At 43.5% G+C, this 18,190-nt stretch overlaps 1 protein-coding gene across 1 annotated transcript in view; it reads right to left on the minus strand.

Moving 5' to 3' along the window:
• Positions 1–2,579: 2,579 nt before the first annotated feature.
• The window catches only part of LOC138367475 (toxin B-like), a 22,712-nt gene continuing 7,101 nt past the window's right edge, over positions 2,580–18,190 (minus strand). Inside the window, exons 2-3 of the mRNA XM_069329143.1 lie at positions 9,036–9,573; positions 2,580–3,687 (exon numbers count right to left, since the gene is read on the minus strand). Coding sequence (XP_069185244.1) covers positions 2,580–3,687; positions 9,036–9,573 — 1,646 coding nt within the window. The remainder of the gene's footprint in view (positions 3,688–9,035; positions 9,574–18,190) is intronic.

Consider the following 18,190-nt stretch of genomic DNA (forward strand, 5'->3'; position numbering starts at 1 on the left):
GACCCTAAGATTTCAGAGAGAAGCAAGGAGACAGTCTGTACTGTAGATCCAGTTTTGGAGAGTGTGGGAAAGCAGCCAGAGGATCAGCTTCTGTTGAGTAGATGGAGACCCATTGAGCCTCCCTCTTCAGTTGTCTGTGAGGATGTGACCCAGCTTGGTAGTGATATTATTGATTGTGAGCAGACAGTACTCCAAGCAGCTCCAGAAGTCATGGGAGGAAATTTTGGTAAAATCATTGAGAGTGGTAAGGTAGCATTTGGATCTAAGTTGCGGAGTTGTGATTCTTATTCTATGTGGAGTAAGTATTTCTCATTGTGTACATTGAGTCAGAGTGTGTGTAGGATGTTGAAATCTACTTTTATTCTGCAGGAGCCATTTTCTTGTGAAGTAATGGACTGTGGGACATCTTTGTCAAGCCTTGTGGTTGAGCAGAGAGAGTTTACTCAAGTAGGTTGTGCATCCAGTTCTGAGGAAGTGGTGAGTTATGCTAGAGCAGTGTCTCTATATTCAGATCCAGGTTATTTTGATGCACGAGTGATAAAAGTGTATGTTCCACTCAAGTGTGGTGTTGACTTTCAGAGACATATTGGAGTTGATTTTCAGAGTCATATTGTGGGTGAAGGATTAAATCATACTGGGGAGCAGATGTTTGAGGCTCCAGGTGTGTATTTCAAGTTGGGGGATAAGGTTATCCTACCTAGTGTTAATCATTGTGAAGGGTTTCAGATTGTCCTTGGGTGTTTCCCAGGTAATCTGCTGTTCATCTTCAAGATGTTAAGACCCTTAAACCTCTTGGTTGATTGGTTGTCATCAGACGTAAATCACTTGGGAAGTGATGGTGAGGGTTGTAAAGTTTCCGGCATGTTTTATTTAGTCTTTTGGCAGACTAGACGGTTGATGAAAGTGTGTGTTGTGTTCAAGTTCACCATCAGGGGGTGTGAACTTGTCTTCGGAGTTATGATTGAGATATGGTGCCTAGGCATATGCCTGTTTTCTTTCACTGATCGTTATGACAGAGTTATGAGGCAATTGATTTCTGTGTTCCTTATGGATCATCTGAGTCAGTTCGATCAGGTAGTCTTTGCACTTATCTTGGGTTGTATTTCTTGGTTTGAAGGTCAAAGGTTTGCTAAGTCGGTGTCTTGTGTTTCGGAAGGTTCTATAAATGGGAAAGTCTTATGCATAATTGTGAGGTTTAATGCTAATTTCTCTAATTTTAGTATCCATTGGGCGAGAGTATGTGTTCCACAGAGGATCAAGAGTGATGAAGAGCAGATGTCTGTGTCAGAGCATACCCAGGAGAAGTCCCAAATCTACTCAACATCCAGTCAGCTTCAATTAAGCAGTTCAGCTCCAGAAAAAGGGAGTAATGGAAAATGGAGTCTGTTTTGGAAAAATTCACCATGTGGAAAAGGGATCACATGGAAAAATGGGACTGATCTTAGAGAAATAGTAGAAACAAATGAAAAGCTAAATTGCCATGATAACTGTGTGAAAGCAGCTACCTTTATTGACAATTCTATTCATGCTACTAATGATACTGTTGTTGATAGGAGTGTGAAATATGATCTGCAACAAAGTGAAATAAATGAGATAGTACCTTGGAGAGATAAATTTGCATACTCCAGTGACACATATGTAGAACATAGTCATAAGACTGAAATTTCTGAGTTTCCTGTAAGACTATATTTGGAGTGTTTTCATTTTTGTCCAGAAATGTGTTCTTATTACTTTTACATGTTTGGTGTAATCAATACCATAAATCTCAAGTGTCATACATTTTACTTTGAAAAAATGCCATTGATCTTCAATCTATTGCATTTTTTTTCTTGGAGGTGGAAGTGTTACGTACTCCTAGCAGAATACGTATATAAATTTAAAATAACATTTTTGTTCTATTATATCATTGCCTGTATATGTACACACATTGTGTTTTTGTAAATTATCGTGTGGTGTGGCAGCATCAGTGGAGACAGGAGCGCGGTTGCTTTGCACACGTCTAGTACCTGTTAGATTCGGGCAAGCTGGACCTGTTCAGTTTGGGAGTTCCAGATGTCACTTTTATTAAGTTTATACAAGTATTTATTTACTGTAATTAAACAGGTGGCATTGTACTTATATATTTTGTAAGTAACTATTATCTGTAATTTGCATTCTTGTGTGTTTTGAGAACAAGTGGTTGTTCAATTAGTTTTAAATATTAAAAAGTCCTTAGTTTCCATCCCTCATCCTGGGATGAGGCAGACGGGAGGTGAGAATTTGGGTAGCGACAGAGCGAGAGTTCAGTAGCTTCGGGGGACCAGGAAGAGTAACATGTGGGAGATAAGTCTGTTACTTCTTGTTGTGCCATATTTTATTATACTATATTAGGAGAAGGACAATACCTTTGTTTGTTGTATAAGTTAACTTGACCATCTGTGTTTTTATATTATACTGTCTTGAATATATATCTATATAATATTTTGTATCTATTCTTCAGTCCTAGGAAGATTTTTATTTATGTGCTCATTACTTATCAAGGGGTTATACTGGTGACCCGCTCTTGAGAACAGCAGTTTTCTCGTATCCCTAGACGTAATTTAGCTTGGCTGCTGTAGGGTCACGAGCCGTAACGAACGATAGGTAACATCGTCGTCATTGTAGTAGTATACCACTGTATCGTCGTCATTGTAGTAGTATACCACTGTATCGTCGTCATTGTAGTAGTATACCACTGTATCGTCGTTATTGTAGTAGTATACCACTGTATGGTCGTCATTGTAGTAGTATACCACTGTATCGTCGTCATTATAGTAGTATACCACTGTATCGTCGTCATTGTAGTAGTATACCACTGTATCGTCGTCATTGTAGTAGTATACCACTGTATCGTCGTCATTGTAGTAGTATACCACTGTATCGTCGTCATTAAAGTAGTATACCACTGTATCGTCGTCATTGTAGTAGTATACCACTGTATCGTCGTCATTGTAGTAGTATACCACTGTATCGTCGTCATTATAGTAGTATACCACTGTATCATCGTCATTGTAGTAGTATACCACTGTATCGTCGTCATTGTAGTAGTATACCACTGTATCGTCGTCATTGTAGTAGTATACCACTGTATCGTCGTCATTGTAGTAGTATACCACTGTATCGTCGTCATTGTAGTAGTATACCACTGTATCGTCGTCATTGTAGTAGTATACCACTGTATCGTCGTCATTGTAGTAGTATACCACTGTATCGTCGTCATTGTAGTAGTATACCACTGTATCGTCGTCATTGTAGTAGTATACCACTGTATCGTCGTCATTGTAGTAGTATACCACTGTATCGTCGTCATTGTAATAGTATACCACTGAATCGTCGTCATTGTAGTAGTATACCACTGTATCGTCGTCATTGTAGTAGTATACCACTGTATCGTCGTCATTGTAGTAGTATACCACTGTATCGTCGTCATTGTAGTAGTATACCACTGTATCGTCGTCATTGTAGTAGTATACCACTGTATCGTCGTCATTGTAGTAGTATACCACTGTATCGTCGTCATTGTAGTAGTATACCACTGTATCGTCGTCATTGTAGTAGTATACCACTGTATCGTCGTCATTGTAGTAGTATACCACTGTATCGTCGTCATTGTAGTAGTATACCACTGTATTGTCGTCATTGTAGTAGTATACCACTGTATCGTCAGAACTGAAGTATGACCCCCTCGGTTGAATGTTTACACTAAAATCATACTCTTATGTCTTATCGGTACAGATGGGCACTAAATATTACGGGCAGAACCACGCAGATACAAGTAGATATAGATACATAGACATATACCTGCTAAGCATTATATACCTGTCTGTAAAAGATATTTGATGAGGTATTAAAAAAAAATGTGATACTCTAAATTGATAATTAGAGTTTTTACGTTTTCCGTATGTATTACTTTTATTATAATATTTCGATTAATATATCCAATGAGTCGGATTATTAACTAATTAGAGGAATTTTTATATTAGATTTTTCTTTGTTTATCGTTATCTGTTTAACGGAGAACTGAAGTAAAAAAAAAATCACTAACAATTCTTTTTCTCACTCAGTTATCAATCCCAAACAACGCAACATTCACCATCCATTTTCTATACTTTCCATCTATCTTTTTTCCCTACTACTTTCCACTTTCCTCCTTCCTGTCTCTCTCTCTCTCTCTCTCTCTCTCTCTCTCTCTCTCTCTCTCTCTCTCTCTCTCTCTCTCTCTCTCTCTCTCTCTCTCTCTCTCTCTCTCTCTCTCTCTCTCTCTCTCTCTCTCTCTCTCTCTCTCTCTCTCTCTCTCTCTCTCTCTCTCTCTCTCTCTCTCTCTCTCTCTCTCTCCCAGCGAACCCTCCAAACGATCCCGGGAATTTGGCCATTATCATCAACAACACCGTTAACCTCTTCACATTGTCTCTCGCCTTCTCAACTTATCTCGTGATTCCTTCCTCCTCCTTCCTTTTTTCTCCGACCCCCCTAAATAGGGCGATATGTTGGTGGAAAAGTTGCTTACGAAGTATACCCATAAGCGAAAACCTTTGGAAACGAGGTACGGTAAACCTCTGCAGAGCGAGTGGTCGCCTTGGATTGTTTTGTTCCCTTGCCGAAATGTTTCGCCGGTGAGTGATGGATGGTGTGAGTCAGGAGGACTGGCTGGTATTTACTGAATGAAAACAGGTTGGGGCGAGGTGAGTGTGTTCTGATTATTATGAGTACACGTGTCTTTGTGTGGCTCGGAATTATTGACACGCATCTGGTTACTCACTCACTCACTCACTCACTCACTCACTCACTCACTCACTCACTCACTCTCCCCGTACATGTGTACAATCACTCAGTAACATGCCTACTCTCGAACAGTGATTTATTCAGTAACTGACTCATTTTCTGCTCCTTTATTGAGGGGCCTGACAGCTGAGTAGACAGCGCTTGGGATTCGTAGTCCTGAAGTTCCAGGTTCGATCCATGGTGGAGGCGGGAAAAAAAAACTGGGCAGATTTTCTTTCACCCTGATGCACCTGTTCACCTAGAAGTAAATAGGAACCTTGGAGTTAGACAGCGGCTACGGGGTGCTTCCTATCATCTCAAGAGGGCACTTGTTCAGTAAAGGGGCTGTGAAATAGGCTCCAGTTCGCTGAAACCCTTTTCACAGGAATCGAGTATATGTGGGTCTAAAGACTCATGTTAGGTCCCCATATTATATATATATATATATATATATATATATATATATATATATATATATATATATATATATATATATATATATATGTATATATATATATATATATATATATATATATATATATATACCTGTATATATATATATATATATATATATATATATATATATATATATATATATATATATCCCGGTGTAGGCTATATTATCACAGTAAATATCCAGATGTGGCTCAATACAACATTTGCATAATAACTCAGGCATTGATTTGCACCTAAATGTTAACAAGAATGAGTTCCCTTAATTCCAAAAAATAATAGTAACTTTACTGACCTGATACAACGGCAATTCTTAAAATATTTACGATAATGGAGTCTGCTTTATTGAGGGAAAGATATAACAGTTCGAATTAAAATAATTGTATACGTTAAAGTCCATAAGGTTAACTGTCCATTCAATCTCTAATCCACTGACATTTGAGACCAGAATTTATTCATATTTTCGGGAAATTCACAGACGGACTTCTGTGATTGACAGGTGGCAGCTAAGTTAGGAAACTGACGGAGTGGCACTTGATGAGGATTGACACTGAGATGGATGACTGACGGTGCGTTTCGTAAGGTTGTTGTGAGAAATGAACGCCAGCCGGGTAAGACAAGCGGAGCTTCCAATGACTTGGGCACCACTTCTCTACGAAAGTAACGAATGATGCTTCCGACTTCACCACACACGTTCCAAAGACAACCGTTCGCTGCTCCGCTACCTGACAGTCGCTGCCTGACAGTCCAACATTTACAACAGCTTCAAGTACATCTTGTAGACAGCCCTGACACATATACCTCTGCCTACACACAAACATATTAAGCGAGTCCTGTATCCCTGGAACAGAACGTCACATTCGATATAGTATAGTTTAACTGACCCAAGGCCTGTTGCCCCAGATGCATTTGGGTCACGTTGTTAATTATTTAATTAGTTCAGATATACTCTCCCTCGTGTGGTGTGGTGTTCCAGTTGTACAGCGCTGGTTTAATGTGTTTATTTCGTGGTCATAGGTTCAGGCCCTTGCTACGGCACTTAAGAATTATTGTCTTGGAGAATAATCTTAACAAATGGGTTATCTAAAATTAGAAAGCAATAGTGTTCATTGAAGATCACAGACAACTTTTGAAAAGATATCGTCATCAAAGTGCTCAACCGCTGTGAAACACATTACACTGGTTAAGGCAGCAGTTAAGTTAATTCATATCACGGTCCAGAGAAGGCGAGTATTATAAAGCGAGTTTTTCAAATGAGATAATGTTAGTGTTCATTAGGAAGGAACTCACTAAAAGTAAGAGTCAAACTGGAAAGGAACGACACGTACCTAAGGCCAAATTTACCTGTGAATAACTATATTATTATGAACCAATAATAATGCTTCAACATGGCTAATCATGGAAATATATAACCTACCGGAGAATAAAGAAGGCACAATGAAAACAAATTACCAATGGGGAAATGTATCTAGTTGAGCAATGTGTCAAAACAGAATTAGGAAAATTTTTAAAAAAATATATGAAATACGTATTGCAAAGCAGGCATAGATAAATCCTAAATGGTTCTTTCAGAGATATCAAAGAAAGGTCAAGGAAAACATAAAGCCAATGAAACATGGGTAAAGTCAGTTGACCCATAATGACAAAGACATTGAGGGATTCTAGATAAGTACTTTATATTTACTAGCACTGACCTGGATATCATACTTCAAGCTGAACAAATCTAAGTAGTTGGTGAAGAGGACAAACTAACTAGTTTTGTGGTTACTAGGGAGGAAGTTATTAAACAAAGAGGGAAAGTAATCACAAGGTCGTATAGGGCCAGACGAGGTACTTTCTCTTGTGTTTAGAGTAAAGAAGAGCTTAAAGTGAGCGCTGTGTGGTAGGTATAATCTGTCACTAGTGGCAGGCAGTGTACCATGGAAGGTTGCAAATGTGGTGCCAGTTATTAAGATAGATGATTTGTCAATTACACCGAAAGACCAGATATTTGTCATAGTGTCTATCATCAGAAAATGGTTGTAGTAGATCATCGCAAGTGACATTTGTTTATAATCTTGAAACCCATAGAATAACGATGGTCTCAAAACATAGTTATATTAATAGCCACTCATATTTAACCAATTATAATTATTAATTACTAAATGTCCTTTCATTATTTTCCAATATATTTCAGTAAGTTTATAATGGAAAATCAAGTAGATATGTGGATGGTTGCTGGTACAACCCGTCCTCATAATAGCACGTCGTAATTTGACGTATACTTTACCAAGGACAAAAACTGTCGTACGAGAAAATAGTAGCAGCTCGCGAAATTGACATACTCTTCCGTTTTCTGTTTTGCGTCCTGTGGTAGGTTAGGATAAGGGCACTTTAGTCCGCCAGTTTCCTGACGTTGGGAAGGCTCGCGAGAACGGTGCTAATGGTGTGACAGTTGCAGTGGTGCTGACACCGTGTGGTAGTAATGGTGGTGGTGGTGGTGGTGGTGGTGGTGGTGGTGGTGGTGATGGTGGTGGTGATGGTGGTGGTGATGGTGGTGGTGATGGTGGTGGTGGTGGTGGTGGTGGTGGTGGTGGTGGTGGTGGTGGTGGTGGTGATGGTGGTGGTGGTGGTGGTGGTGGTGGTGGTGGTGGTGGTGGTGGTGTTAGATAGTTGGTGTTAGAATGTAATGGTTAATGGTACAGGAGAGAGAGAAAGAGAGAGAGAGAGAGAGAGAGAGAGAGAGAGAGAGAGAGAGAGAGAGAGAGAGAGAGAGAGAGAGAGAGAGAGAGAGAGAGAGAGAGAGAGAGAGAGCGAGAGCGAGAGCGAGAGAGAGAGAGAGAGAGAGAGAGAGAGAGAGAGAGAGAGAGAGAGAGAGAGAGACAGAGAGAGAAAGAGAGAGAGAGAGAGAGAGAGAGAGAGAGAGAGAGAGAGAGAGAGAGAGAGAGAGAGAGAGAGAGAGAGAGAGAGAGAGAGAGAGAGAGAGAGAGAGAGAGAGAGAGAGAGACAGAGAGAGAGCTACGTTGCTTACTGCCAAGGCGTAAAATTGATAGTGTTGTAAAAGAGACAGGAGCACCAATCACCTGCCTCTCCTCGTTCTGCGACATCTTTGGGTTATGACCTTCTTCTTCCCCTCCCTCTCTCACTCCCTCTCTCTCCCTACCTTCCACCCTCTCTCTCTCTCTCTCTCTCTCTCTCTCTCTCTCTCTCTCTCTCTCTCTCTCTCTCTCTCTCTCTCTCTCTCTCTCTCTCTCTCTCTCTCTCTCTCTCTCTCTCTCTCTCTCTCTCTCTCCCCCTAACCCCCCTCCCTCTCCCCTGTTCTTTCTGATTTCATATTCCCGCTTTCATTTTTTATTTCTATTTTCCACCTGATCTCATTTCATACTTTTTTGTTTTATGAGAACGTGGAAAACAGAGTTGCGTTTAGTACCCTAAAGGGCCCTATCAGAGGGATGATGTTGGAGACCCTCTCTACGGGGGATGTTGGTGGCCCTGTCTAAGGGACTAATGTTAATGGACCTGTCTAAGGGACTAATGTTAGTGGTCCTGTCTAAGGGACTAATCTTAGTGGCCCTGTCTAAGGGACTAATGTTAGTGGTCCTGTCTAAGGAACTAATGTTACTTTTCTTGTCTAAGGGACTAATGTTAGTGGCCCTGTCTAAGGGACTAATGTTAGTGGCCCTGTCTAAGGGGCAGATGTTGGTGGCTTTCTCTAGGGAGTTTATGAATGGTGGCTGTATCTAAGGGTTTGATTTCTGAGGTCTTCAATATGGAGCTGATGTTAATGGTCTTCTTTGGATGTGTAGATTGATGGCCTACTCTACGGTGTTGATGTTGGTGGCCATGAAGTATTGTGGTGTGTGATGTTGCTGGACTTCTCTAGGGGCCTAGTGTTGCTGGACTTCTCTAGGGGCCTAATGTTGTTGGACTTCTCTAGGGGCCTAGTGTTGCTGGACTTCTCTAGGGGCCTAGTGTTGCTGGACTTCTCTCTGGACCTAGTGTTGTTGGACTTCTCTAGGGACATAGTCTTGCTGGACTTCTCTAGGGGCCTAATGTTGTTGGACTTCTCTAGGGGCCTAGTGTTGCTGGACTTCTCTAGGGACCTAGTGTTGCTGGACTTCTCTAGGGGCCTAATGTTGTTGGACTTCTCTAGGGGCCTAGTGTTGCTGGACTTCTCTCTGGACCTAGTGTTGTTGGACTTCTCTAGGGACATAGTCTTGCTGGACTTCTCTAGGGGCCTAATATTGTTGGACTTCTCTAGGGGCCTAGTGTTGCTGGACTTCTCTCGGGACCCAGTGTTGTTGGACTTCTTTAGGGACGTAGTGTTGTTGGACTTCTCCAGAAGGCTGATGTTGATCTTCCCTAAGGAAATAATGCTGCATTTTTATCTTTGCAAGGTTCACCCTTAACTGTGGGTTATAACTGAGGTCCTCACAACCTCACAAATGGCCGCGGACACTCGCAGGGTTGTGACCAACCTGCTGGACTTTAGATTGTTGTGACGATAATATGATGTAGCGGTTTCAACGAAAACAGTCCAACTTCCTTTTCAATTAAGACAATCCGAATGATTGCGACCCTTGCATAGGGTCCACGATCCCCCGCGTTTCCTCTTCCTCCAAGAAAATTGATCTTTACCAACTATATACAGCTTCAATGATTGATCAGCTCGCATTTTAAATCAATTTTTTGATGGCTACTTGCTGATCTGTAAACGTTTTGTCTGGAGAAGAACCGCTCTAACAACACATGTGGGACCTTCACCAACAGTTGTTAAGGCGAAAACAACTTCACCGTTGTACATCACTGAGTGATTCAACAAGTTATAGACACGTCAAGGGACAACGAAACAGAGAATGAACGTGGTATTACGGGAAGGCGTATTCCAAGCCCGTCTCTATCCTGTATTTTATCCCCCCTTTGGAATCGCTTCTTGCAGAGTCAGCGTCCGATCCCCGATGGTTCAAGGTTGGCCTCTATTCTATCACCGGTGAGACATATGAGGACACGTCTATGTGTCACTGTTGTGGCCTCACTTAGCCAGTAACGGGTTCTTTTCATGTACGACTTCACATGGGACCCTATAGTGCCTACTCTTACCAGATCCAACCCCCGAGTCATTGATAAGTTGTTAAGAACTGGCAGTAATAGTCAAACTAAAGGAAAAGGAGAGTAAACAGCACTAAACGGAATCATCACCAAGTGTACTTCTTAACAATATACACATGTACAACACACAACACAGCAGGTGTCACTTTCATGCAAGACACTATAAAAGAACTTCTGCAATCTTCTTTCCTGGCGAGTCCACTTCTATCTTCGATCGTACAACACTCAACGGTCCTCGCGGCTGAGTGCACAGTGCTCAGGGGGTCGTAGTTCAAAGGGTCCGGGTTTGATTCCCAGCCGAGGTGGAAACAAATGGGCAGAGTTTCTTTCACCCTGATGCCCCCTGTTCACCTAGCAGTAAATAGGTACTTGGGAGTTTGACAGCTGTTACGGGCTGCTTCCTGGGGATCTATGTGTGTGTGTGTGTGTGTGTGTGTGTGTGTGTGTGTGTGTGTGTGTGGGTTTGAGAAAAATATATGTAGTAGATATTTTAGAGTAAACAAAGATTGGTTAGAAAGGCTGGGTCCAAGAGCTAATATCTCGATTCTGCAGACAAATAGTATATATAAGTAAATACTGAAGGTACCTTCCCTGAGTCTATGGTCCTCACGCCAGCCAGTCCACCTTTCTCAGTAAATCATGAGCCATTCCTGCACAGTGTCATCACGGAGTCAAAACACTACTTTGACTCTCTAGTAACACACTGGCAAGTCTTCAGCAACACACTGGCAGGTCTTCAGCAACACACTGGCAGGTCTTCAGCAACACACTGGCAGGTCTTCAGCAACACACTGGCAGGTCTTCAGCAACACACTGGCAGGTCTTCAGCAACACACTGGCAGGTCTTCAGCAACACACTGGCAGGTCTTCAGCAACACACTGGCAAGTCTTCAGCAACACACTGGCAAGTCTTCAGCAACACACTGGCAAGTCTTCAGCAACACACTGGCAAGTCTTCAGCAACACACTGGCAGGTCTTCAGCAACACACTGGCAGGTCTTCAGCAACACACTGGCAGGTCTTCAGCAACACACTGGCAGGTCTTCAGCAACACACTGGCAGGTCTTCAGCAACACACTGGCAGGTCTTCAGCAACACACTGGCAGGTCTTCAGCAACACACTGGCAGGTCTTCAGCAACACACTGGCAGGTCTTCAGCAACACACTGGCAGGTCTTCAGCAACACACTGGCAAGTCTTCAGCAACACACTGGCAGGTCTTCAGCAACACACTGGCAGGTCTTCAGCAACACACTGGCAGGTCTTCAGCAACACACTGGCTGGCTTCCTCTAAACGACTTCGACTATAACAATCCTTAACATAGAAGTCCGATGGACATTGATTCCATCCCGTAACTCAACTTGGGCCATCCCGGGATCCGTCGGTTCAGTCACCAATACTTCACTGGGTATCACAAACAAATCAAAGTCAACACCGACTCGGTCCACTTGTTCCCACTGGAACACGTTTTGGGTTCAGGGCCGCCCTGGGTGAACTCACCCTTGTCGACCAAAGTATCACGCACATAACTCCTGAGGAGTAAAAATGGAATAGTATGAAGGAAACTGCACAGGTGTCAATAAAATCACAGCCTCCCTCCGGGAAACAGAAAATGGGGTTGGGTGTGCTCAACAGATGTCGTTGATATCGTCACGGGTGCATAGACATACTGGCTTAGTGCTTTCTCCCCGGGATTACCTTAACTTTCCATTTCTCCCTCTTTATCTGTCTCTCGTTATCTCTTTCTGTCTGTCTGTCTGTCTGTCTGTCTGTCTGTCTGTCTGTCTGTCTGTCTGTCTGTCTGTCTGTCTGTCTCTCTCTCTCTCTCTCTCTCTCTCTCTCTCTCTCTCTCTCTCTCTCTCTCTCTCTCTCTCTCTCTCTCTCTCTCTCTCTCTCTCTCTCTCTCTCTTCATTTTATCTGAGAGAATATACTCTATCATAAATATTTACAAGTGCCACAAATAATTACCCACAGAATTCTATTCTTTCAACTACCTGTCGTTAGATTCATTGTCCCCGCGGCCCAGTCTCTTTAATCTCTATGTACATTAGACAATGTTTATTTGTCTATCTCTCAGTATCAGGCTACAAGCCAGAGACTTGGGGCTAGCCTCACCCAACTCTGCAGGATGAATGGTCTGTGGTACGAGACTTACATAGGTTAATCGGGGTCGATCCTTTTCGTCTTATTAAGAGAGGGTTGGGCCTAATGGTGACCCGAAACGTACTTAGTGATAAGTGGCTGGCAGAGTCCCTAGAGTTTTTGACATATAAATACATGGATATGTTATGATTTAGACCCATTTCTCTGACGTCGTGCATGTGCAAAGTTCTTGAGATAATTATTCTCGACAGACTAATGTTTCAAATCAAGCCCCACCTTGCCCCTAACCTGTATGGTTTCCTTCCTGGAAGAAGCACACAAACTTGCTTTGCTGAGTATTTTATAAGAGGGGGACCAAACTCTCAGGCGGCATTTATTGATCTCCAAACTGCTTTTGATACAGCAAACAAAGAAATAATCCTAGAACAGCTAGCCTCTTTTGGAGTTAAGGGAAGACTGTTGACATGGCTCAGGGGGTACCTGAGTAACAGAACCGCCTCAGTCCTTTTCAAGGGGGTCAAAAGTAAACTCTGTGCACCCTTTGAGTTGGGTACACCCCAGGGTGGAGTGCTAAGTCCCACACTGTTCAATGTTCTGATGCACAAATTAACAATTGATATTCCCACACTACCTGACGAAACCGTCATTTGTTATGCCGATGATATATGCATTGTTGCAAATTCCCAAACTAGACTGCAAGCTCTACTTGATTCATTCGCTGCTAAAAGCATTGAATGTGGTCTTGTTATCTCTATAACTAAATCCAGAGTTCTCCATCCCAAAGAGAAAACTCATGTCCCTATAGCTTTCAAGGTCAACAGCCAGAACATTGAAACGTGTGGGCAGCACAAATACCTTGGAGTTGGTATCAACAGTGACATTGTAAATGATCTACACCGTAGGTTAAAAGAAAGACTAAAACCATTGAGAACACTTACTGGTAAGAATATTGGTATCAATATTAAATATGCTAGACTATTCTATATGATGTTTGTTAGATCTCTCGTTGATTATAATGCTCTGCACGTAATTAATTTCCCCTCCTCTGTGTTGGACAAACTTGAAGTAATACAGAATGAGGCCATGAGGATAATTCTTGGTGCCCCAAGATGCACAAGAATCATCAACATGAGGGAAGAACTGAAGCTTCCAACCATACTAGAAAGAATAATGCAAGTTAACACTACCTTTTGTCTTAAAGTTATGAGAGATCCTACATCTCCTGCATTGCTCAGAGACAAATTATTTAGTGCTGTTAACACCCTTTTGACTGGTGCCGACATACCAACTCACTCCTTTTATGATAATTGGCTGAGAAACAATGCTTACAATCTCATTAAACTTAACATTCCTTTTAAGTGCAATCTACCTGTCTCTGATATTCCTCTTTATCTGTACCCCACCATTCAAGTATCATACACACCTGTCACCAAGAAAGATAATGAGAATCTTGCTCTACTCAAAGCTGTCACTCTTGAAACAATTGCCTCCTCCATCGAGAGTCTAAGATCTCACGAGCACTGTGTCTACACCGACGGCTCAGTCCAGTCTTCTACTGGACGGACTGCAGCGGCATGTAGGTTTTATAGAAATAATATTTGCACAAAGACTGTCAGTGTCAGGTTAAACAACTGGCTGACCTCCACACAAGCAGAACTAGCAGCATTACATTTAGCAACCAGCACATTAAAAAATATTGGAGGAGGAATAATATTCTGCGATTCAAAGTCTGCTCTTCAAGCAATCGAAAACTTCTCTTGGAAGATCGACAGCAAGAACCTCATACTCCCAATTATAAATGACCTATTTGATGCACAGAGTAAAGGGTCTCGAATCTCCTTTGTATGGATACCTTCACACATAAATATAACCCATCATAATGAGACAGACATTGCAGCCAAATTAGCGTGTAACAAGTTTGAAGTTGAATTAGATCTAGGTATCCCCATCTCTGCTGTCAAAACTGTATTGGTCCAAACATTCAGATCTGATAGGAAAGAACTTACTGACTCCCAACGACCTGAAAGTACTAGTATAAAAAGCTATGATTTGTTCAGATCTGAAACCTACATCTATGGACAGCACAAAACGTCCACTAGACTGTGCGACACAGTGGTTGCAAGGATCAGGTTGGGTTAACGTTACCTGTGGCAGGTGGCTGCAGGTGACGGGTCTCCCAATCCTGAGCACTCCAGTTGCAAACTCTGTGAGCAGGAACTACGGCATGATCTACGGCACTACATCACTGAATGCCCAGTTAATAGACCTTTCAGACCAGTTGGCATGAGGTACCTGGAGCTTTGCAATTACTTTATTCACTCTCGTATTCTTGAAGATATCCTCACAGTATACCCAAAATTTGCCAGTGCAGGCTATTAAACACATGGCTCTGTATGACTAACCATCCTGCGAGATGGGGACTTGTATTACCACTGCTGCCTTATTCAATCTTGTGTTGTTGATATCCTCAAAATGCATCCGGAGTCGGCCAGTGCAGACCGCTTATCACATGCCTCTGTATGACTAACCATCCTGTGTGATGGGGATTTTTTAGCATCACCTAGTTAGCTTTTTTGACACACTGTACTCCACTTCATATAGTCTAGGGTAGCTGCACTAATGCAGATGTACCTCATATCTTAATAAAAAAAAAAAAAGATATGTTATGCTTGTTCGAGGTTGGAGACAGAAGAAGGGGAAGCTAGGGAGAGGGGTAGAGGGAGAGGAGAGGAGAGAGAGGGAAAGTAAGAACAGAGGGAAAGGGGATAATGGAAAGGGGGGTTAGAGAATAAGGGGCGGGATAGGTGGGAATGGGGAGTGGCAGGAGAGACAAACTATATCCCGGGCACCTCCGGGTATCTCTTCTTGTAAGAATAAACATAACAAAAAATATAAGTAAAGTGGAAGTAGAAGAAATTTACACAAAAAATTAACATTGTTAAAAATACGGCAAGAATTAAAATGTTCAGTAAAGAATAAAAGATGCAGTAAGGAATAAATTGCACGGTAAAGAATAAAGTATACACAGTAAGGAATACAATATGCAGTAAGGCATAAATAATACAACTCCTAACGTCGCCTTCTTAACATTAATCCTGTAATGAGGAGTTATGCAGCCGGTTTAGTGGATGGGGGGGGGGGGAGGGGCGTGTGGGTGCTTGAGGGGGGAGGGGGGGGGGCGTGTGGGTGCTTGAGGGGGGAGGGGGGGGGCGTGTGGGTGCTTGAGGGGGGAGGGGGGGGCGTGTGGGTGCTTTAGGGGGGAGGGGGGGGCGTGTGGATGCTTGAGGGGGGAGGGGGGGGGGAGGGAGACTGTACTGGGGAGAGGGGAGGAGACTGTACTGGGGAGAGGGGAGGAGACTGTACTGGGGAGAGGGGAGGGAGACTGTACTGGGGAGAGGGGAGGGAGACTGTACTGGAGAGAGGGGAGGGAGACTGTACTGGGGAGAGAGCAGGAGACTGTACTGGGGAGAGGGGAGGAGACTGTACTGGGGAGAGGGAAGGAGACTGTACTGGGGAGAGGGGAGGAGTCTGTACTGGGGAGAGGGGAGGAGTCTGTACTGGGGAGAGGGGAGGGAGACTGAACTGGGGAGAGAGCAGGAGACTGTACTGGGGAGGGGAGGGAGACTGTACTGGGGGAGAGGGGGAGACTGTACTGGGGACACGGGGCGGAGACTGTACTGGGGAGAGGGGAGGAGACTGTACTGGGGAGAGGGGAGAAGACTGTACTGGGGAGAGGGGAGGAGACTGTACTGGGGGAGAGGGGGAGGAGACTATACTGGGGAGAGGGGAGGAGACTGTACTGGGGAGAGGGGAGGAGACTGTACTGGGGAGAGGGGAGGAGACTGTACTGGGGAGAGAGGAGGAGACTGTACTGGGGAGAGGGGAGGAGACTGTACTGGGGAGAGGGAAGGAGACTGTACTGGGGAGAGGGGAGGAGACTGTACTGGGGAGAGGGGAGGAGACTGTACTGGGGAGAGGGGAGGAGACTGTACTGGGGAGAGGGGAGGAGACTGTACTGGGGAGAGAGGAGGAGACTGTACTGGGGAGAGGGGAGGAGACTGTACTGGGGAGAGGGGAGGGAGTCTGTACTGGGGAGAGGGGAGGGAGACTGTACTGGGGAGAGGGGAGGAGTCTGTACTGGGGAGGGGGAGGGAGACTGTACTGGGGATAGGGGAGGAGACTGTACTGGGGAGAGGGGGGGGGTGTAGAAGTCATTATTCCGGCTAATAAAACTCAGTAAAAACTATGTCTTTTCTTTTGCCTCGACGTGATAATTCATGGTAATTACCATGGGGAGTGGGGGAGAGGGGGTGATATAGATGGTGGGGGGTGGTACAGAGGGGGGGTGGGGGTGATGGGGGACTAACGTAATAGATGGTGGGGAGGTAGTGAGGGGAGACTAGCGAAGCAGACGGTGGGTGGTAATGGGGGACTGGTCTGAAGATGTAGATGATGGGGTTTAAAACAGGGGATGGGGGGGCAGGGAATGGGGAGGGGGGGCAGGGGATGGGGGGGAGCAGGGGATAGGGGGCAGGGGATGGGGAGGGGGGCAGGGGGATTAAGGTTGTACATATAGGGAAGGAATTATGCTGAGGTGTTTCAGAGTGCTGAAGGAAGGGGGAAGAAAATATGGGTTACTTGAACTGGAAAAACAGGACCTGAAGATACAGGAAAGGAATGAGAGGGATAGATGCAGGAGGCCAAACCGTTCAGAGAAAAGGGAGGAGGTGGAAGAAATATGAGGTTTAGGGAAAGGGGCTTAGGAGAGGTGAGGAGATGTATATAATTGGAGGATAAGGGGGGGAAAAGATAAGAGGGGGAGGAGGGGTCGATGGATGGGGGAAGTGAGTGACTGTAAATATTACATGGACGGTGGTTCATGCAATAGGGGAAATTCGATTTACCAGTCCTGGAATAGGGATTGGAAGTTATTAGAGAAATAACACGAGAGATGGGATGGGTATTATTGTCGTGGAACAGAAAGAAATAGAATAGTTAAGGGATGGCTGCAAACGGAAGATGGCCTTACTGTGAAGTTGGCGATCCCATGTATAATTAAATGTAAATAAGAGTATGGTAAGGACATAACTAACAAATAATAAATAAGGTTAAATAAAGGACATGTTGAATGGGTATAGAAGACGGAAGATCTTTTTTTCCATGAAGGTTTATGCAGGTAATGGGGGGCAATAAAGATGCTGAACTGAATAGACATACAATAGTTTAAGGAAAGCGGGCTTCATGGGGACTAAGGGATGAGAATAGGGAGTTGGGAATGGGTGAATATTTAGTGTAAGGAATGAATGATGGGGTAGTGGGGCACAGAAACTATTGGAAGAAGATGTAGGGTTGGTTATCACTGGGTACAAAATAGGGAAAATAGGTTGTAGTTTGGGAAGCAAATATAAGGATTCGAGGTTATAAGAAGGTGTAATAAGTGTTGTGAATATAACATTTTCCTCCCTAAGCACAATTTTACTGACCTTTCCCAGGATCCAACCCAAAAAATTGCCTGGTACCTATTTTACTACAAGGTGAACAGGGGGCGTTAAGCGAGAGAAAACGTGCCCAAACATTTCTCTCACACCCGAGGTTCGAACTAGAGTCCCTCGGTTGTGAGTCAAAGACGTAGACCACTGTGCTGAAGAACGTAATTGGAGAATGAGGATGGGGGTGTGTACTCAGGATCCAGATGATCCTAGAGGTATGTGAAGATAGACGATAATATGGAAATATGAAAAATAATAATATTCGATAATATGAAAG

This window comes from Procambarus clarkii, chromosome 22, assembly GCF_040958095.1.
Source record: "Procambarus clarkii isolate CNS0578487 chromosome 22, FALCON_Pclarkii_2.0, whole genome shotgun sequence".
Taxonomy (NCBI): domain Eukaryota; kingdom Metazoa; phylum Arthropoda; class Malacostraca; order Decapoda; family Cambaridae; genus Procambarus; species Procambarus clarkii.